The sequence below is a fragment of the Aptenodytes patagonicus genome, chromosome 13 (assembly GCF_965638725.1).
Source record: "Aptenodytes patagonicus chromosome 13, bAptPat1.pri.cur, whole genome shotgun sequence".
Lineage (NCBI taxonomy): Eukaryota > Metazoa > Chordata > Aves > Sphenisciformes > Spheniscidae > Aptenodytes > Aptenodytes patagonicus.
In genome coordinates, this window is record NC_134961.1 from 12,312,921 (window position 1) to 12,334,341 (window position 21,421).

At 38.1% G+C, this 21,421-nt stretch overlaps 2 protein-coding genes across 9 annotated transcripts in view; one reads left to right on the plus strand and one right to left on the minus strand.

Moving 5' to 3' along the window:
* CCZ1 (CCZ1 vacuolar protein trafficking and biogenesis associated) lies at positions 1–19,205 on the plus strand. 4 transcript variants are annotated; one of them, XM_076351157.1, is made up of 15 exons: positions 1–224; positions 2,068–2,165; positions 2,290–2,383; positions 2,481–2,555; positions 3,628–3,675; positions 4,302–4,385; positions 6,690–6,865; positions 7,509–7,590; positions 8,227–8,288; positions 9,213–9,324; positions 9,947–9,980; positions 10,335–10,452; positions 12,660–12,818; positions 13,933–14,060; positions 19,123–19,205. In XM_076351157.1, exons 1-15 carry the CDS (start codon positions 126–128, stop codon positions 19,149–19,151), a joined length of 1,398 nt encoding a protein of 465 aa, XP_076207272.1. In that variant the 5' UTR covers positions 1–125; the 3' UTR covers positions 19,152–19,205. The 4 variants fall into 4 exon arrangements, with proteins under 4 accessions (XP_076207272.1, XP_076207271.1, XP_076207269.1 ...); XM_076351156.1 differs by lacking the exon at positions 19,123–19,205 and adding an exon at positions 15,198–15,548; XM_076351154.1 differs by lacking the exon at positions 19,123–19,205 and adding an exon at positions 15,195–15,548 and having other exon boundaries at positions 2–224.
* Positions 8,283–21,421, minus strand: part of LOC143166618 (radial spoke head 10 homolog B2-like) — a 23,690-nt gene continuing 10,551 nt past the window's right edge. The window contains exons 16-23 of one of the 5 annotated variants that reach the window (XR_012996426.1): positions 20,837–21,013; positions 19,902–20,033; positions 18,682–18,733; positions 18,043–18,153; positions 16,746–16,941; positions 16,064–16,298; positions 14,413–14,467; positions 8,283–8,433 (exon numbers count right to left, since the gene is read on the minus strand). Coding sequence is in view for 3 of the 5 variants with exons in the window: in XM_076351148.1 (XP_076207263.1) it covers positions 16,094–16,298; positions 16,746–16,941; positions 18,043–18,153; positions 18,682–18,733; positions 19,902–20,033; positions 20,837–21,013 (873 nt within the window). In the remaining 2 variants the exon portion in view is untranslated. Of the gene's footprint in view, positions 8,434–14,412; positions 14,468–16,059; positions 16,299–16,745; positions 16,942–18,042; positions 18,154–18,681; positions 18,734–19,901; positions 20,034–20,836; positions 21,014–21,421 lie in introns of those variants that run through there. The other 4 variants (XR_012996427.1, XM_076351148.1, XM_076351149.1 and 1 more) reach the window with 4 other exon arrangements.

Consider the following 21,421-nt stretch of genomic DNA (forward strand, 5'->3'; position numbering starts at 1 on the left):
TGCTCTTCCGGGGCGGGGGGAGAAGGCGGAAGTGTTGCGGGGCTGGTGCCGGTGGAGGGCCCCGGGCTGCTCCCTGATGGTGTGTGGCGGCTGCCGGTCCCCGGCGCGCTCGCTTCAGGTTCAGTATGGCGACGGCGGCGGGAGCCGGCCAGGAGAAACAGCTCGCTCCGACCCTGCTCAGTTTCTTCATCTACAACCCCAAGCTGGGGCCCAAAGAGGGAGAGGTAGCGGAGGGGGGCGTCGCGTCCCGGGGCTGTGGGGAGGGGAGGGCACTCTCCCGGCCCAGCTCTGTCCAGGCCTCGGTTGCCGCAGGGGGCCCCGGGGCGGCTGTCTCGGCTCTGCTGTTCCTCCCCGAGGCCTGGGCCGCGGCACATGCCCGCGGGATTAACGCTTCTCCCCGCGGAGCATCCCCGAACAAAGGCGGTCTCCGGGCGCAGAGCGGCGCCTCGCTGGGGAGGAGGGAGCTGGGCTTTCCTCGGCCGCCTTGTCGGCACCTGGGACTTGCGTGTCAGCTGCCTTCAGTGGGGCCCGGGACAAGTGCTACCTACATCTCGATCTGCCTCTGCTTCAGACTAAAAAGGAACAGTAACGGAGGGGGTTTTCAACAGTAGCACGTAAAATACTGTAGATGAGGTGCTGGTCTGTTAGGAGCCATCTTTTACTCATGCAGTAACTTTTTCTAAAAATAACTTTCTCTGGGTAGATGCAACATGGTAGAAAGCTTAGTGTTTGACTTAGTTAAATTCAAGTTATTGCTAGTATTTTCTTGCTATTGTGATCTTTAATAAGTAAATTCAAGAAGCTATAGTCTCTATTTTTAGATAACAGCATACTGTATAGTTCATGTGGTACCTTTAGTTTTAATAGCTTTTGAACAGGGCAATGTACTTATGTACTTATTAACAACCACAGGGTGATGAGACTGAGTGCACCCTCAACAAGTCCATGGGTGCCTCCAAACTGGGGGAAGCTGCTGATACGCTGGAGGGCAGGACTGCTATCCACAGGGACCCTCAGTGAGCCGGGGAAATGGGCTAGCAGAAACCTCGTGGAGCTCAACGAAGGCAAATGCAGTCTCCCATGTGTGGGATGAAATGATTTTGTGCACCATGACAGGCCAGAGGCTGACTGGTTAGAAAGCAGCTTGGCAAAACAGGACCAGGGAGTCCTAATGAGCAACAGGCTCTACATGAATCGGCAGTGTGCCCTTGTGGCTGTGAAAACTAACAGCCTACCAGGCTACCTGCGTACCTACTCATCCACTGTGTGCATGAGTGTGCCTGAGCAGGTCAAGTGAAGTGATTGCTTCCCCTCTGTTCAGCACTTGTGAGGCTGCTGGTGGGCACTGTGTTTGTCTGGGGCATCCCACAGTAGGAAAAATACTGACAAACTGAAGCAAGCCCAGCGGAGGGCCCATAAGTCGGTCAGGGGGCCACACAGTCTGTGATGTACCAGGAGAGCCTTAGGTAACTGGATTTGTGCAGCCTGAAGAGACGATGTGGGAAGGGGGTCTGATGGCTGTCTTCACCTGCCTAAAGGATGGCTACAGAGGATGGAGTCAGGTTCTTCTTGAAGTGAAAGGATGAGAGGTAATGGAAGAAGTTCCAGCAAGGGAAATTCTGATGAGATAGAAGAAAAAATTCTTCACAGTGAAGTGGTCAAACGGCAGAACGGGGCCCGGAAAGGTTGTGGAATCTCCATCTTTGGAGATCTTCAAACCTTGACTGGACAAGCCCTTGAGCAATCTGAGCTAGCTTTGAAGCTAGCCATGCTTTGATCTGGCTTTGAAGCTAGCCTTGCTTTGAACTAGCTGTGAAGTGACTAGGGCCTATGATTTCAATAGCCTTGGAATTGATAAAGTGTTTTGAGATATCTTGGGATGACTGACTGCTTAAGTATGCTTAAATATGCCTTTTATCTGTTTTACAGAAGCCCATTTAAGTACAAGATAAAATTCTGCCTAGGAAATTAAGAGATTAAAGTTAAACAAGCAAACCATGAACTTAGTATTCTTTAACTCTGATTCTGTTAAAATACATTTGCTTTGATTCTTTTTTCAAATTTTAGGAAGAAAAGAAGATTCTCTTCTATCACCCAAATGAAGTAGAAAAGAATGAAAAAATTAGAAATGTGGGACTATGTGAAGCTATAGTACAGTTCACAAGGTATGAAGTCTGATTGCATGGCTCATTGTACTAGCACAAGCACTCTATTTTAAATTTCCCAATCATATGTTTTCTTCTTGTGAGTGTGTATAAATATCTATGTCTACATATGTTTTCTTTCCAGGACCTTTAGTCCAACAAAACCTGCAAAATCCCTACATACGCAGAAGAACAGACAATTTTTCCATGAACCTGAAGAAAACTTCTGGATGGTCATGGTACTTATGCATGTGATATGCATATTTCTAAAACATCATATCGCAATGTTCTCAATGCATTCTGCATTGTCTAATACCAGCCTATTCCACTTTCTAGGTTGTACGGAATCCCATAATAGAAAAACACAAAGATGGAAAGCCAGTCTATGAGTATCAGGAAGAAGAATTACTGGTAATACTGAACTTTTTTCTTTTTCTTTTTTTTTTTTTTTTTTTTTTAAAATGGGTTATATTGTATTTTAAGAGTACCTCCAGAAATATCTTAGTTTGATTCTTCTCAAACTGCTGCCAAATCAATTTCTCTCTCTCTCTCTCCCCCCCCCCCCCCCTTTCTCTCCCCCCCCCCCAATGGAAAAAGGGCAAAGTACTATTCAATAAAGTTTAAAGAGAGCAAGATAGAGAATTATCCAGATAGCAGTTCAAGATCACCCAATAAACATCAGTGAAATGTACAGCTGTGAGACTTTTAGCTTGGAATAGGCAAATATTTCTTAGGATCTGTTTAATAAAGTTCTTGCAAGATTTTAAATCTGTGTATTTTTATTAGGGTTAAGTATACATGTTACTACTTTCTTAAGACTGCTAGTAATCTTTACTAATAATCTAGAAAAACAAACAGCTCATAACTATCATGGGATTTCTTGTCCAAACTGCAGTATCATTATGTCAGTTTAATTGTATACAGGATGGGTATTTGGCCGGGTGGGATAATACTTAAAAAGCTGGTTGCTTATGCTGCCTCAGTTCATTACAGTGTGCACTAGTTCTGTTCCTCATTGTGTTCTAAGAAAAGGATTGGTGTCATAGACACTCTGTTTTGCCAGACAAACAATAAAATAGTTCTTTTTTCATCTGGGTTAAGATTCTAGCCCAATAAAAACCTGCTATGGTGTCCCACCTCCTTTAGCCTTTGACCTGGATGAAAAGAAAACTAGTCAGAAATAAGTTCATTTTCACTGACCACTGGCCTTAGGGAAGGGCACTATTTGTAACTGATGTCTTGTGCATGAGTTAATAAGGCGCTTTTGGTATTAAATGTAAGGGGGGAAGGGACTCCCTTTATTGAAATAGTACTTTATAAGTACAAAGAAATTTCTAGATGCTGACTGAAAATGCTATTTAACTTTTCAGAGATTGATTTCTCTAATTGTGTTTGTTGGCTCTTTGAAAACGTTATGTGTAGCTCAGCCAAAATATTTGCAATTCTGCCTCTGCTTATACTAATGTCCTGCTCTTTTCTGCAGGACAAGGTTTATAGTTCGGTCCTACAGCAGTGCTACAGCATGTACAAGGTAGAGTTAATACTAGAGGCTCCTCTCCTGGGCAGAGGAAGAGATCCTCATGGTACCATTTGGATATGCAAGTTCATCATTGCTTTGACATTCCTGTCTTATTACTATTGCCTGCTCTCTTCCTGAAGCTGTAATGGTGTTGATGGAAGAGAAAAATAAAGCTTTTGCAGTTACCTGTGCTGGTTCATTAGCTTATTGTAAAAATAAGCCTTCTAATTTCTGTGAAGTCCAGATTTCTTCTTTTATGGGCAGTTACACTACTAAGCATTTGATTTTGATGGTGTTAGATATTATCTGTTGGAGAAACAATACTGGATAAAGGCCATCAATCTGGCTTTTACAAAGCAAGAGCATAAGATACTTAAGCGACACAGTTAAATGATTTCTCTACCATTAAAGAATTTAGTTTCCTTTTCTATCTAATTCTGCCTCTGCTGTCATATATACCTGGACTCTGCAAGTCTAAGAGAGGCTTTTCAATAAAGAAGGGGTACATTTGGATCTATGTGGAGTCCAAATACTGAGAAACAGGAGCTGTATTGTAATCTAGTTATATTCATGGCTGAGTTATAAGAAATTACTGTAAATGATTACCCAACGGACTTTTTTTTTCTTTTAACTGTTAGCTTTTCAATGGCACGTTCCTGAAAGCCATGGAAGATGGAGGTGTAAAAGTTCTAAAGGAGAGACTAGAGAAATTCTTCCATCGGGTAAGACCTTATTTTTCAGGCACATACAGTGTGATTCTGCGTTGGAAATAAAATGCAAAAATCTCCTCTAAGTGGCTGCAGTGTAACTATAAAACATAGGCAGTGGAAAAGGTGCAGTGTCAACACAAAAAGTTTGGTTACTCATTTTTTCAAATACTTCCTGCTTCCTACTAATGTGGTAGGTTCTTTAAATGGAGTTGAACCACAAGCAGGGTTATGGCTTGATGGAACAGCTTAGCTGTTGAATATTTTTTCTGATGGAATCATGTTCGTTCTTTGGAAATTCTGCTTTAACATTTGAATTGGTTAGTGTGATAACAGTCTGTGCAGACTTACTTGAGTAACTATTGCAGAATCGTTCAGGTTGGAAGGAATCTGGAGAGGTCATCTAGTTCAGCCTCCCACTCAAAGTAGGGTTAACACTAAATTCAAACTAGACTGCATAGGACTTTGGCTGGTTGAGTCTTGAAAATATCCAGGGATGGAGATTCCACAACCTGCATACACAGACTTAAAGTCCCATAGTACTGTGAAGTAATGAATAGTTGTAATTTTTAACTTCTCCCCCCCACCCCGCCCCCCATGTGGAATTAGTAGTCATGCCTGATAAGGCTTCAGGAGATATTGCCTTGGTTTATAACTAGTCTTCAGAATTTAATGTCAATCTTTGAAAGCAAATGTTTTAGTGAAAGGATGGAAAGCAAAACCTATTTCTGAGCAAGAAATCCATCAAATATTATTCAGGTATTTTTCACATAAAGTAACTGACTGAGTAGTCATGTCTGGCAGAATTTCGAGTTCCTACATGAAAAGTTTCATCAAGCTAGCTGTAAAAGAAGGCAACCAAGTGTCTGTCTGTCCTCATTTTTCTCGTTTGCACGGAAGGAAACAGACGACTGCTGTCAGCAGTTAATTCTCTTGTGGTAGAGATGTGAATATTGATATCTCTGATAATGATGGAGTGTAGAGACTGTATATTGGTGTTTAAAATTTTGTTCTCTTAACAGGTTTTTAAAATAACAATGTTGTGACAGTGTAAACAAAAGTACAGTTCAGTTTGATTTTAGGACAGCCTTCACTTGTGGGTTTTGGGGTTTTTTTTGCTTGTTTTTTGTAAGGCTATCAGACTCTAGAATGAATGCTGTTGGCACAAGGAATACTTGTTTGATTAGCTGGTGTATACTTCTGTCTAGACTAAATTAAAAAATAGAGCATGGCAAAAAAGGGAAGTAATACATTTTTACCTTTAAAACACTGTTTTTCTTTGAAGTTCCTACTGAAGATAAAACAGTAATCACTATAGATTTGTATAACAGAAAGAAATCCAAGGAAAAGTTGTTTCTCTTTTTCGCTGGGAAATTAGAAATGCTTAAAAAGTTTGGTCACTCAAGTTGTACTATTATAACCCTATTGAACGAATTGGCTACATGTTGCTGGCAGGCTTGGACTGCACTGAAACTGTGAAAGGAAATAAGACTTAGATTATAAACTGTGACAGAGATCTGTCATACTACTTGTATTTTACTTCTTGGTTTTTTTGGTAATGTGAAATGACTGTAGAGGGAGCCATTGGATAACTCATCTTTCACAGAGCAGAGCATTTGATAGTACATTTGAAATCTCTTGGTAAAGGTTACAGTCTATCAAGAAAGAGTAATAGAAATTATCTTTTCCTTTGCATATTGAAAACTAATGGATTTATCTGCTAATATTTCTATGGAGTTAGTTCTGAAATTAAATATTACTAAGATGGGCTGTGCTTTATTATCCTCGCAAAAGATCTTGAGCTAGCCTTAAAAGCTGTTGTCACTATGATTAAATAATAGCAAGCTGACACCTGGAATCATATTCGCACATAGAATCATAGAGTGGTTTGGGTTGGAAGGGACCTCTAAAGGTCATCTAGTCCAGCCCCCCTACCTTGGGCAGGGACAGCTTCAACTAGATCAGGTTGCTCAGAGCCCCGTCCAACCTGACCTTGAATGTTTCCAGGGATGGGGCATCCACCACCTCTCTGGGCAACCTGTGCCAGTGTTTCACCACCCTCAGCGTAAAAAATTTCTTCCTTATGTCTAGTCTGAATCTGCCCTCTTCTAGTTTAAAACCATTACCCCTTGTCCTATCGCAACAGGCCCTGCTAAAGTCTGTCCCCACATGAAGGAGTATGTCATACAAGCAGAACTGGAAGGGGGTTTTTTTGGATCGTTAGTGTAGATTACTGGGGATTAGACTCAAATTTGTCATTTAAATTTACACATTGGAAGTTTTCTGAATTCTAAGAAACAACTGTCATTGTTCTCTTAGTACTTGCAGACACTGCATTTACAGTCTTGTGATCTGCTGGATGTGTTTTGTGGAATCAGCTTCTTTCCACTGGATAAAATGACTTACTTGAAAATTCAGTCATTTATTAATAGGATGGAAGAAAGCCTGAACATAGTCAAGTATACTGCCTTTCTCTACAACGACCAGCTTATCTGGTAGGTACTTCAATAATTCTTTCGTGTGTCTTCAATTTCTCATCCTATAAATAAATGCCATAATAGCAAAGCTTCTGAATCGGTGAGAGAGTTGCATGAAAATGAGAAAACTGCATGGTAGGATGAGTGATATGTAAGAAAGGCATTGGTCTTTGGCTTTAAAATCTCTAACCTGTACCAAATGATTACTTCCAAGTTGGCCTGAGGAGCAGATAGAGAAGTGTCCTTGTCATTTCCATCGCACAGAGCCTCCATGCATATACACAAGTTCCTCTGTAGGACCTCTTAGTAGAGAAGGTTAATTAAAGGATTGTTCTTTATATGGTTCTGAATCAGAAAGTTGCAATGCTTGTGAAGAGTTCTACTTAAAAATGGACTTAAGAATAGCCAACTTGATCTTTGTTTAAATATTGTTTCTATTTCTCTTCTGGTTTACAGCTAATTTAGATGTGTGTTGTATTTAGCAAATAAACGTTAACATTTTATTAAAAATGAATGTTCTGGGATTGAATCTACTGAGACACTGAAATGTTGCTACCCTAGTTTGGTATGTGCTTTGCCTGAGTTTTGGTTAGAGGAAAATGTGTGATCTGAACTGCAGCACAAACATCGCTTGTGTTTCTTTTTCTCCCTGATGTTCTAGGAGTGGACTGGAACAAGATGACATGAGAATTTTGTACAAATATCTCACGACATCTCTGTTTCCAAGGCACATGGAGCCTGAGGTATGGTAGTTGGGGTTTTTTTGGAGGGTGGAGGTTGTTGGTCGTTTTGGTTTTTGTGTTTGGTTGGGTTTTTTCCTTCTTTTTTTTCTGTTTCTCTGGTATCACTAAGGGCTAAAATACCAGAGGAGTATCTCTCTTCCCCTCCCCTCTTAAATTTTAGTTTAGGATTTCTGAGATTTACTGCTTTCGGGGCACTTTACTAAACTCAGTAGTATTTGCACCTAACGCTTACAATATGAATTGTGCTGATAATTTGAATATGGGATGGTGGTAGGGAGTTTACTGAATGTTGATACCTGATGACTGCTCAGTACAGCAAATTAATCACTTCAGCTTAATGACTAAATGCAGCATTGAGTGCCGTGAGACCACATGAAGTTAGTTATCCCTCCCCCCATCAAAAAGCTCCATAAGCTAAGTTTCAAAATTAATAAATGCAAGATCAGAACATCCTGTTCTATGAGCATCTCTTACACTTTAGCTTTACCTCCTTCATGTTACACAAAGAGTATATATCTTCATGAGTGGCAATTTCTGCAAGTGGTTTGCTTTGATTTGATTTGAAGACAGTCCACAAAAAGTAACAGAAAATACCTCTAAGTTGTTTTTTCTTGTGTGTGTTCTTTTTCGCTTCAGTTAGCAGGGAGAGATTCTCCGATACGTGCTGAAATGCCAGGAAATCTACAACACTATGGAAGGTAGCTCTTGTTTACTGTCACCATCTACTGCTTCTTCCTCAAGGGGAAAATGTTTGGGAGGAGTACATGTATTTTGAGTACATATTCCACACACAGTTCATTCCAGAGGGTCACACAGTAGTTGGTGCAATGTAAAACTTGACCTCTGGAAAAAAAAGAGAAAAGGCTTCATTAACATTACTGCATATTTATTTTTCTTCCGTCCTTAATGCACTGCATGAAAAATTTTGAAAGTGCCCCGGTCATTTCTTTTTCAGTCAGGCACTTCAGACAAAGGTGTAGATTTAATCTAGGGATTTATCTGTTTATTTTTCCTCTGTACTCAGCATGTCAGAGTGGGCAATTCTGTACTTAAGCAGCCGGGCAACATTATTTTGAATATTTGTGGGTTTGGACATCTTTCTTTAATCACGGTAATTCCTCTTGCATGATTTATTGTATTCTCTTGGGATCAAGGCACTGGCACACACTCCCCCTGTCCCTCCCGCCCCCCCCCCCCGGTTTAGGTGCTTCTAATACACCACTGTTCTACATCAAACTAATTTGAATGTCCTGTTGGAAAGCAAAGGAAGAGTACTTTCCCAGTAGCCACAGAAAAAGGGTTTTTAAAGATAGTCACAACTTGAAGGTGGAAAGAGTTTTGTTGTTGTTTCTTTGATCTGCGCAGTTTATTTCCTTGGCGTTATTCTGGCTTTCTGATCCTGTTTCTGTAACTCTTTGGAGCATATATGCAAACAATACTTTGAAAATGTAAGAGTGCTGAGATAATATATGAAGGGCTCTACGCCTATCTGGATAGCTGAAAACTTATTGTATTCAAATATTCATACATGCAAGTAATTGCTAGTTTCAAAAACATCTGTTAAATAGGAAAAACTGAAATATAAGAATTCATCGCATCTGACCTACTGAATTATTTTCTAGGTTTCTTACTGGACCTTTAAATCTTAATGATCCGGAAGCAAAATGCCGTTTCCCCAAAATATTTGTTAACACTGATGACACTTACGAAGAGCTTCATTTAATTGTTTATAAGGTATAACGTTTTTCTCTGCAATTATTCCACAGAATTAGGAATCTGTATACAATGAAGATGACAATGATGTGAAGTACTTATGAATTGTATAGAAAGATGCATTGATATGACCAGGTTAAAGCAAAGAGACAGAAAACTCTTTGGTGCTTCTAGCAACAAGCTTTAAAGCCTGAATCCTCTTTTCCCCCTTCTATACCCTCCCCAAAACAAACAGTTGTTTTATTAAAATAAAATACCAGCCTTCAGTTACTTTAAGTGGTTTCATACCTGGCTTTATATAGCATTAACCAATAAAACAAAAAAACTAATTTTTTTTTTAAATGAAATGCAAGTTTCTTGCAGACATATATCCTTGCATAAAATGCATTTTTAGCAAATTTTACCTTTCCCCTACAGCTTAAAAACTGTTAACTGTGCTGAATTTTAAAATCGTAACTATCCTGTGTTGTGCAGGATTGCAAAGAGATTATCCTATTGAAGTGTTACCTTTTAAACTAGATTTATTTTTTCTTTATTTAACTGGTTTACCTGTGTGTGACCTCACTGAAGTATTGTCATTTATTTGAGGCAGTTGAGGTAACCTGTTGTAAATGTTTTTTTTGCTTTAACTTTTTTGTTCCAGGCCATGAGTGCAGCTGTCTGCTTTATGATTGATGGTAAGTACCTATTAGCATCACTTATTTGGGAAGACATAGTTAGTACAAAATGCTATTACATGCAATTTGTTTTACTCTTGAAAAATACGTTGTTATTTGAGTCTGTTCTTCCTGAGTGCTTTTAACAGTCTTGATTTTTGTTTCAGTGGTATAACTAACTCAATTTACACAACAAAATGACTCAATATTGCTTCAGTTAGCCATGCACTTTCGAAATCATGCATAAGGTTATAATTAAGAGAGAAATTTTGTCCCAGGACTCTCACTGATGTTTAAAGAAAGCAACTACAGAAACTGTACCTTCAACTGTGGGAAGAGAATCTCATCTCTCCCTTTTCTTTACCTACCACCTAGCTTCAATTCTGCCTACGCTGGAGTTTTGCCGTAAACTGGACAGCATTGTTGGGCCTCAACTCACCATGTTAGCGTCAGACATATGTGAACAATACAACATCAACAAGAGAATATCAGGGTTGGTACCACATTTCTGTTTGCGTTGCAGTCCCTCATTAGTTGGTTAAAAGTAGGTTTAATGAACTGCTTAAATAATAGTAACATGAGCCCAAATGTTGAAAGCATCAAGTTAACTGTGTACTTCAACCAATGTTTATCTACCTTTCTGCATCTTAAGCATTTATAAAGTGCCTGTTGTTGCATATTTAGGTCTCCCTGAAGTAACAACATACATGTTACTATTTTAGGAACGAATGTTTATTGTGTGGCTGCTGAAACCTTTTTCCTCTCTGTGCATAATTGTTGCAGAAAAAATCATGTAAATATTAAGATAAATTTCTCTATTATCAATTGAGATTCTGCTGCCTGGTCCCCCAGCTGTTAGCAGATTATTCAGATACAAGAGGTGGAACTTCTAGGTTTTGCTTTTTTCATATGTGAACTGAAACTAGCTGACCCGTGGAGATGAGTTCTACAGGTTACTGTGCTTGCAGAAATAGATGCAAGATGGCAAAAATGCCAACTGAAGTGGTAGTCTTCTGTCACTGTCCCCTATGTTGAAGTAGAGAAGTAGCAGTTCCTGCAAAATCTTAACTTCAGTTTATACTTTCTAACTTTTCTTGAGGAAAACAGAATCTCATAAAGTTCACAAATAGCCCTTGGGCTAGTAGAACATTTGAATTAAAAAAAAAAAAAAAAATCACTGTCTTGGTGCCCACGTCCTTCTTTGTGCTGATTTCCTTTGAATTCTGCTTTGACTTTCTGCTATTTTGTATCGTTAAAAAAAGAACTGTATTTTTCACATCAAGTGGACACTGACACCACTAGCTCAGAGTATTGCCTTAGACACAAGTACTTATAGCTTGGATGGAGTGTACGTAACTCTTAACTCTGTTACAAATCCAAAAGGAAAATGAAGGTCTGGATACTAGAACAACTTTTGTTTAACAGTTTGAAATGGGCATTTTAGTAAGTGGATTATTTGGTTACAATGCAAGCTTTACAGTTGAGTACTTTTTTCCAGAATTACTGCTTCTTGAAGTGTTGCTGTGTATAGTAGGTGAGGAAAAAACTGCCTTGTTTTTTCTATTTTGCAGGACTAAGGTAACTACTTGAGGGGCAAAAAAAGGTCAAATGAAAAAGGATGTTAATGCTTTGGAAAATACACTTCACTTAGAACTATAGCTGACTTTCCATAAAATTGTTTTTATTTTTGTTAGTTGGGGAAGCAACAACAGCATCGCATATGACAACAAAAGAGGAATTAAACCAAAGATAGGTGTGTGACTGAACTTATTTAGTGGTAGCACGGCAAATCAGCAAAATCACAGGGTATAGAATAGGATGTGCTTGAAATTGTGCCGATCTACTAAATCATTAAACTTGGGGGTTTTTTAATGTCATCTGGGACCGGCTTTGGCAGCTTTAACTCTTTTAAAGTTTAATGCCATGGTGTCCTGAAAACATGATACAGTTTCTTGACACTAATGCATCTGGGTGACAGAGAGCAAGGGTATCTAGTTGTTTGCGAGGTGAGTGGTGTCATCACAATATCTCCCTGATTCTAAATAATACATAGCCTGAAGTACCAATTGCTATAGCCAGTCTTTGCCAGTCTGCATTTGTTGTGACTTCTACCAAAACTACAGCTCTAAGTGACAGATTTTATATTAACTTAATAAAAGAGGAAATGGAAGAATACTGCCAAGGCAGGAGTTTGAAAATAGTCTCTTGACTGGCCCACACAAATGATGGGGGGAAGAGTTCTTTCTTTTGATTGTAACAAAGACGTGAGTGGAAGATTACTTATTAATCAAATTAAAGACCTAGCATCCATTCAAACCAGCTTGGACTGGCATAGGGGAGCAAGGAAACAAAATGGGGACAGAGAAAAAACAGCTCATTAGAAAAATGCAAACTACTACTGGGAAGTGGGACAAGGCCTTTAGACTGCCCTGTGTCTATTTAGCAGCCTAAGCAGCAGAAGGGGAAAAACTGGTTGGTTTTGCAGGCTTGGGGTTTTTTTTCTTTTTTTTTTTTTTAAAGTGTTAAAATGAAGTTTGATCATGCTGCAAGTCTTAATGTACTTGGTCTCTTCAATGGGAAGATAACTTCAGGATGTCTGAGTAAGCTTTGCACCGGCTAGTTATCTGTTCTCTGTGAAGCCTGTGCTTATAGAACATATCAGTATTCACAAGTCACATTTTTTTAAAAAAATCTTCCTAGGGCTGAGAAGGAGCCTCAATTTAAGTTTATCTATTTCAATCACATGAACCTGGCAGAGAAAAGTACCATTCACATGAGGAAAACGCCCAGTGTATCACTTGCATCTGTTCACCCTGATCTCATGAAGATTCTCGGTGACATCAACAGTGACTTCTCCAGGTAATGCTTAACTATCAAATAGTCTGTAACTCCTTCTGTCAAGCAGATTTTTTCAAATGAGTGAAGCTTTCATGTCTTTTTGTTCATGGATGGTTAGTCATAGCTCTGTGAGATAAATGGTGTAACATGGGTCATATTTGGTATTTTTTGTTGGCTTAGAAGTAGTCTGTCTTAAACAAAACTTCTATTGTCCTTTTAAAAAAATAGTTTAAAGAAGGGCCAGAGCCTCTAGCCAAGAAAATATCTAATCTATCTGAAACTTCAGAGTAGCCATAACAAACTTAGAAGTGATGTGAAGCCTAGTGCTTTTGCACTTGTCTGTCTAATCTCTGGATAAGTAGTGTAAAGGACAGGGAAACCTGCTTCTGCCTATATTATACCCTCCTCTGAAACAGCTGGCTGCTTTTAGGGCTTAGACAATAGATGAAACGCAAACCTTGCAGTTACTACAATACTGCTGATAGAGAAGATAATTGGCTTCTAGTCAATGGGTATCATGCTTCAAGGTGGAAGAGACCCTCTGTCACTATAAAAATTAATAAAGAACATGAAAATGCTCAATTATTGTAATGTCTGTAGCTCTAATTAGCTACTAGCAATTTTCCCACTCTGCTTAAGGACAAGGTTTTCATTTTTCTATGAATGAAAAAAGAATGTTTCATCATATTGTGGAAGTACTGGGTTAGTGACAGCTTTATGTAATATATCTAGTTGTTGCACATGGTCTAGTTCTAGGTTTAACAATTAGATATGTGAAGGCTTAATATCACCATACCATCTCCAACTTTCATTATTTGGTCATTGTGTAGCAAATCATAATTCTGTGAAGTGTGTCCTTAACAGTATGGAGGATAGGTGTCATCTTCAGAGCACTGGAGCATTTGGCTGATGGACAAATTAATGATTTACTCATCTGGGGACATAATTGTCCTAAGCAGCCATTTATGAAGCCTTCCATCCTTGAATGATGAATTATATCTAAGTTAGTATAGGTAGTCTCTCTTTGATACTGCACAACCACAACAATTTATGACGTTAAGCTGTCCTAATAATTACAAATAAAGTTGTTGAAGATGAACTTGCTGCCACCTTTACTTTCTAAAACTTCTTTCAGAATTGATGAAGATGAGGAAATTATTGTGAAGGCAATGAGTGATTACTGGGTAGTTGGGAAAAAGTCTGACCAGCGAGAACTGTATGTTATTTTGAATCAAAAAAATGCAAATCTGATTGAAGTTAACGGTAAGGATTGGTTTTTTATTACCTTTATATACAGTTACTACTAAAATGTATGTCCCTGGAGAAGTAATAAAATCCATCTCACGAGAAATCTAGAGAGGAATTGATCTATGATAGACCAGATAAGTTTGCGTAAGGTTTTAGTCTGCCTTCTACCAGCTATAAAAGAACAGCATAAATATTCAGCAGACATTCTTAATTATTAATCAGTCATTCTTCCTCCTTCAAATAATAGAGGAGAGCTCTGTGAGCTTAGTTTAGGAGTAATTAATGAAGTGTATTACAGGTGAGAGATGAACATATTTACATCGGAGTTAAGTTTTATTTGTCAATGATCCATGGGTAGGTTACTTACACATAACGTCTGTCCTGTCAGTGATCCTCATTCCATTGTTGTCTTGTTTCCAATGCTGTTTTGAGAATGATTTACTATGACTGAGTGCAAATTAACATGAAGATGCAATAAGCTTTTAAATAGACTAAGAGAAATGAGTTTGAGTCTTGCAGCAATTCTAGGGCTCTCTGTTTTAATAGGAGGCAATGTGCTCACTTGGATGATGGGAAAGAATTAATACTTTTCCAAGACCAAAGCCTAGCAACCTAAATATTAAAAAGAGGAGTGAGTTGCATGACTTACACAATGATTTCTAATTGTCTTTCAGGATCAAACCTGCCATATACAGAAACAGTAAATGAGTGTTTCTGTGCCTGATAAACTTAGGAAGTACTGCTATCGCCAAGGTGTTGTCTGCCAAATAGCACAAAGCAAAAGTTTTGCTGACTTGATTTATTTTAGCAGACTACACTAACCCTGAAAAGGGGTTACAATATACTTCCTTGTGTTGAAGCTAAGTCTTCTGCTGTTGCAATGTAGAAGTTTGACAAGATGAATGGCCCAGCAGCAAACTCAAACCATCATTTACACTTTAGCCACTTTGAATACAACTCATCTTTCTGACAGTGGGAAGTATCAGACTTGACTCAACTTTCTCTTACTGAAGACAGAATAAAATTAAGTTTATTTCTACATTAGAAACTCCTAGGGTTTTTTTCTGTTTGAATTTAATTAAATTCTCCTTGATGATCCCCTTTTCTTTGCAGAGGTTCCTATAAAATATCTTTTTTAATTTTTTACAGAAGAAGTGAAGAAACTTTGTGCAACACAGTTTAATAATATTTTCTTCTTGGATTGATCTGCAAAGGGCTGATTTATTGAAGATGTCAATGTCAGACACTTGTTCAACATGAAAAGTTATTAGTCATATTATTGACTGGAATAATGACAATAGTAAAGCAATACTTGCTTTGTAAGAATCGAAATTTCTACTAAAATCTGTAAACTCGGATCATAAAATTTTTAGATTTTAAAAATGTTTATGTGCAAACTAATTAAAAATCAGTCTGAATTCATCTGTACCATTCCATTCTGATACTGTTATGTGAATATTTTACTGGAAAATAAAACTAATAATTGTTACACTTTTAAGAGCATATTTTGTTTTCCTGTGTTCATTTGCATCATCGTGTGACTTTCTGCTGATTTTCTACAATGTGAAACTAGGCTGGTTACAAAAGACCCCTAAACAAAGAACCTTCTAGGCTGACCTGTTCTTTGCAGCTCCTGCTTCAGCCTGATTTACATGATTTGTCAAATTCTTACATACTTGGTTTATTTGACTGAAATACTGCACATAAACATGTTTTAAGTAGAAACCATTTCACTGGGACATACAATCATGACAAGATACCAGTTCTTGTACCAGCTTAACACTAAGGGAATTTTTAGGTACAAGTCAAATATTGACTTCTGGAATAGGTTTGTTGAAAGGGTTACACTCATGTAAATTACTATATTCTCTTTCCCAAGACCCTGGGTGTAAGAGCAGACAGTTTCCCTCTGAAACCAACAAGTCTGGTACATACAGCTTTATTGTACTTGTATTTTAAACCTTACTGCACATGTGGTTCTCTTGGTTTTTTTTCTTATTCAAAGAGTACTTACTTACTTGAAGCTTCAGTAGTTCTCATCAGAAGATTTATTTCTTCTTTCTCTTTTTGCCAGCAGGCACCTTGGTAACAACTGGGGGTACTACAAAGGGTGCCTCTTCCTTCGGAGGGGGTACTAAGTGTGTGACAGGCTCCTCTAACTCCTTAAAATCTGCACTCTTGGAGTCAAATGTTCTTTCTGCTGCACCTGCTTCTTGCTTTTTTGCCTCTTCTGCTTCTCTTCCAGCAATAAGTCTGAGTGAACAAAGTTTAAATTTAATGTATTGCAAGAGGGGGAGACAAATTTATACTGGCTAAGCAACTACAGCTATATTCACAGTATGAGCAGTATAAACTGGCATATTGTAGAGAAGCAGAAGATCTGTCTAGTTACCACTTCAAGTCTGACTTATGGTATGTATAAAAAAAAAAGTCTTACCTGCCTTTACACAGAGCAGGGCTCAAGTGCCAGGAAATATCAGAGTTAAGAGTTCTGTAACCTGAAAGCAGCCTGTATTTGTTAATCCCAACAGTAATAAAAGTCACGAGTTACATTCTGGATGTTGCTTATTATACCTGGATGAGTTTGTTTTCCCAGTTACAGTATGCTATACTACTTCATTAAAGCACACTTCTCATTTTCAGTAATTTTGTTAGTAGAAGATGAGAGATAACTACTTCAAGGTAAGATAGAACACTCACTTTGCCAACTCCTCATCCTTGATCTTTCTCAGCTCAGCTAATTCAGCATCCTGTATTCGATTTTCTTTTATTTTTTCACTCAGCACTTTTTCATGCTGGTAGGCAGGAAAAAACTTAGTTGTAAAAAAGATTCGCACCTGACACATCCACAGACTAAATTCCTCATCTTGTTCAGTTTTGGCTTCTTTTGGTTCATCTGCAACATGTAAATTAAACATGTTATTTAGCAGGGAACTTATATTTCAAATGTGTTTTTGACTACAGTATTTCAGACCTGATACTCTGCAATGGGAAAGTCTGGCTTCTGCCTGCTACAGAAGATGACAACTGTGAGAAACTTTTAATTGGTGCATGTGAAAGGGGATGGCCCTTTTGTGGATCTTTAGAGTGACTTGTCCCTGGGAATGGCATCAAAAGAATATGAACTTTCCCCTTTAATCCTATGATAAAATGTCTTCGCAGTAGTCTGATGACAGTTCATTATCCATGACTCCTGTGCATGGGGGAATTGGAGGAACGAACATGACTACCTGAAAGAAGAGAATTGCATGCAAGCATCCCATTGTCATGCCTGCCAAAAAATAGGCTAGGGCCCATCTGCTGGTTCTTTAAGAAACTGTGTTTTTTCAGACCTGTAACTTTTCAGTCATCAGATTTCAGTGAAAGAGCTGATGACTACACAAAGATCCTCGTCTACTTACGTTCTTGGATTTGGGTTCTTTATCTGTAGAAAACATTTAACAAGCCCAAAAAACAACCCAGATGAGATCTACTAATCAGCCAGAAGGGAGACTGTATAAAAAGGTTACTAGACTAACATGAAAGTGCTCTTACTGATGTATCTTCTGCATGAATGCTGGCCTGTCATAACATAAGACATCTCATCCCAGCTAATGGTGGCACACCATTAATAATAATTCTTATACTAAGTAAAAGAAGCAAGACATAGCAGTAGTATCTTTTATTTGTCCAAGGCATTAAAAAAAAAAAATGGGCAGGCCTGCAGATAGAGCTTGTCATAAATACACATTACAGCTTATAGATGCCCTACAAACAAAATGTGGCATTTTAAAATCGGGCAAACTAAGTCAGTACTTAAACATCTCACTTAATTACTAAGTTTCATTTTCTTTAAAAAAATCTTTTAAAAATTTTCTTTAGTCTTCCTCCAGAATTAATGTTCATTTACTGCCCTCTTGTGACAAGCTGAAATCTGCATATACAATTAAGATTTTGCAATTCAAGAGCTACAAGGGATTTTTTTTGTGTTAGTCTTAAAACAGTAGGACTGCTTTACCTGTCAATTCGTTTGGTGGACAGAAATCTTGTTCTTTTTCTGCATCCCAGCTGAAAAATGACAGAACATCTTTGATATCTCCGTGAGTTGTGTGAAATGAGAGGACAGTATCTGATATTGCAAAGAAAGAAAATTAAAATTACTCAGTTTGTAATTCTGTGCATTAAATATCAGGTTTGATCTTCAACACAAACAAATACAAATTGTCATCCGACCTTACAGCTAGACCTGTGGTTGAAATAGTTCTGTACTCAGGAAAAGTTTGTTTATAATGAAAGCACAGTGCAGAGTTCAATCTCCTGTTTCCATGCCCAAATGAGTGGGACAGAACAGGAAGAATTTAGTTTTAAGAAGCCTTTAAGTTATTTTTAAGGAAAATGTGATTGATAGCTTCTAATTAAAAAGCACAAAAAGTTCAGAGATTCAAACTTGCCCAGCTATCTGTGTATAGCAGGTGTGGAAAGCTAAACACAAACCTTGTCATAATTGCCAAACTGAATGCAGCTACCCTCTGTAATTGCAATACATCCAGCTGTTTCAATGATCAACTACTGTTTTAATCATCTTTAAAGTTGTAGAAAGAGTGAATCTCCTCTAGCACCACTGTTTATAGATGCTTATGGTAACCACAGTACTCACCCAGTAGAAATTCTTGAAGAGGATGCCCTCTGTCTTCACAAGGTCTCAGTGGCTGGCAAGAAGTTTTAAATTCAGTTACTAAATGCCTGGGCTTGTGCTCAAATTAAGAAGTGAAATCACATGTCCATTTGCGTCATGCAAATTCCTATCTCCAAAGCATTCTGCCAACCAAATGCATTCTGCAATTATGCCTATTTCAAAACATTTAAATTGCAATAGTGTTTCATACTTCCAAGTATTAGTAAATTGGTCGTAACACTTTAGCCTTGATACCAGCCAGGGAAGTAGGATTATCCGATTTCAGAGCTAGGCAAAGATAGAAGTACAGAGAATGAAAGCTCCTGTTCTTAGACATGTCCCTCTGTTCTTACATGTTGCTCTACATACTATTATTCATCTGCTCCTGAGGAAACAATAATGAATTTCTATTCCTGACTATAGGAATACACTCCAGGAATTATATTGAGTGAAAAGGAGAGAACAACATTCAAGAGTATATCCGAGAAGGATGCTTTGAAATCTTTCCAGCTGTCATCCCAAGCATCTTCTGCAGCCTGATGATGCCAGTCTTTTCAGATAAGTGACAGTAAAAGTCTCACAAAGACTCAGGTCAAACACAATTCTGTTTTCTAAGTGTTGGTATATTTTCTAAAAGTCAGGAACTTTCCAAATTCTCTGTCCGATTTCCACAATTCCAGTACAAAACAATAATCCTTACTATCTTACCCTGAAATCACAGGGGTAAGACAATCCATTTTTCTTCTTGGAATCTCATTATAGTCATACACTGGGTACAAAACTGTAAAGGCAGTGAAGGTGAAAAGTTTGCTGGAAGAATTCTGAAAAGTGTTTTCAGAATTGTATTAGTTACTTTCCCCAGTGCTTCTAAATCTCTCTGCCCACTTCTCAGCCTCTCACTCCCTACCTTGCAAATAAAGATAAAACTAAAACAGTGGTGAATAAAGCTACTGTTAATGTAGAAGATAGCACCAAATATTCTAAATAACAATAGCTGAGAGTATGTGTGGGAGCAAATGCTTTGTTAGCAATGGAAATGCACTCCTTCTAGGCTCACACATGGATCCAGGCATAGGAACACATTGTATTTAATATTAGGTGAAATTCTAGCCCTTTTCAAAACTTAAAACTACCTTGGCTACTCTGTCACCTGTGAATTGCAAACTCTCTGCTCCATCTTTCAGTGTGGGCTTTTTACATACCTCATGTTTCTTTATTTCATCTTGTGATATGACATTTTTGCTTGGAGACAATGATGAACAAGCGTAAAGCTCAGCTGCCTCGGAAATGTCATCGTTCATGTGCGTATCAATTGTACTTCTGCTGTAAGTGCACTAATAAAAAGTAAACACAAGAAGAATTTTACGTTCGCTATTTCAAATTAAGTTTTTCTTTTAGTTTTGTAAAATCTGACTATTATAACAGGACCATTTCACTGTGCAACTGCATTAATGCTTGCAGTGATGCAAGGGAATGGGTTCCATAGGATGGGAACAATTGGCCAGAGAATGGGAAGTGGTGGTGTTCAGTGGCACTACTGGCTTACAGAGACTGTGAAATTAGGTGTTTGTGAATGCTCTTTGAATTAATAAAAATACTTTCATCTTGTGCATAATTCCAAATAATAACAATTTTAAGTCATGCCTTCAACTACCCTGTGCATCTAAATTGCACCAGTGTCACAGGCAGCATCTTACAACCTACACAATCCTTATTCAATAGTTTAGCAAAAACAGAGCATAGCTTAACTGCTGGGAAATAGCAAGTCTTGCTACATACAACAATTGCAAAGCCGTTTTTACAGGGCTATTTTAGACATTCAACTTAAAGCAGGAGAGGCATATCTTCCAGTCAACCAATTTGTCAATTCCCCTTCGAACACCAGAAGACTTGCAAGTACTTTATGTGTACTTATAGTTATCTAGGAAAATGTGCAAGTGTGTTAAAACTGTCTATACTGATGTTACAATATAAGGTAGCAAGAAACAGAAAAAGCAGAAGGACCCAATCAAATGACTGTTTATGCAAAAAAAAGAAATTCGTTTCTATGTTCAGGAAACATAGAACATTCACAGGGCCCAACTTTGCTCTCTACGTAGACATAGAATAATATTTAACAGGTCTGCATAAATGTTACCTGGGACAAACAATATTCTGGGTACAGAGACACATTTGTGGTTCCCTCGGAGAGACCCTTGGTTCTAAAGCTAATTCTTTTCTGATGATCATGATCTACTTGCTCCTTAATCATATCACTGGTAACATACACCAATGCACAATGAAGAAGAGCTTCAACAAATTCAAGAAAAACCAACTAGAGTAAAACAAACACAGTGATTAATTCATTCGTTTTTGCAAAATCCCTTCATTAATGGTCATATGTACCTGAGCAAGCAAAGAACTCAAAAGTGATTGTTTGTGAAGCCTCACTGGCCTCATTTATCTACTCAAACATCCCTTCTTCTGAAGAAAAATTGAAAACAGCCAAAGCTCAAAAAATTCAGGAAGTGATATACTGTGTTACGCCTTACACAAGTCATACTGAAATAGAATACTGCATAGATTTTTGCTGTATGTGGAGTTACGAGAAATTTCTCAAACAAATAACACACATTTATTGCTATTACCTAAAACGTTTAATCACATACGATGCTTCCAGAAACCCTAAGAATGGGTGTATAATGAATCCCTTAGTAAGACTTAGACTGTGTCTTCAGTTTAT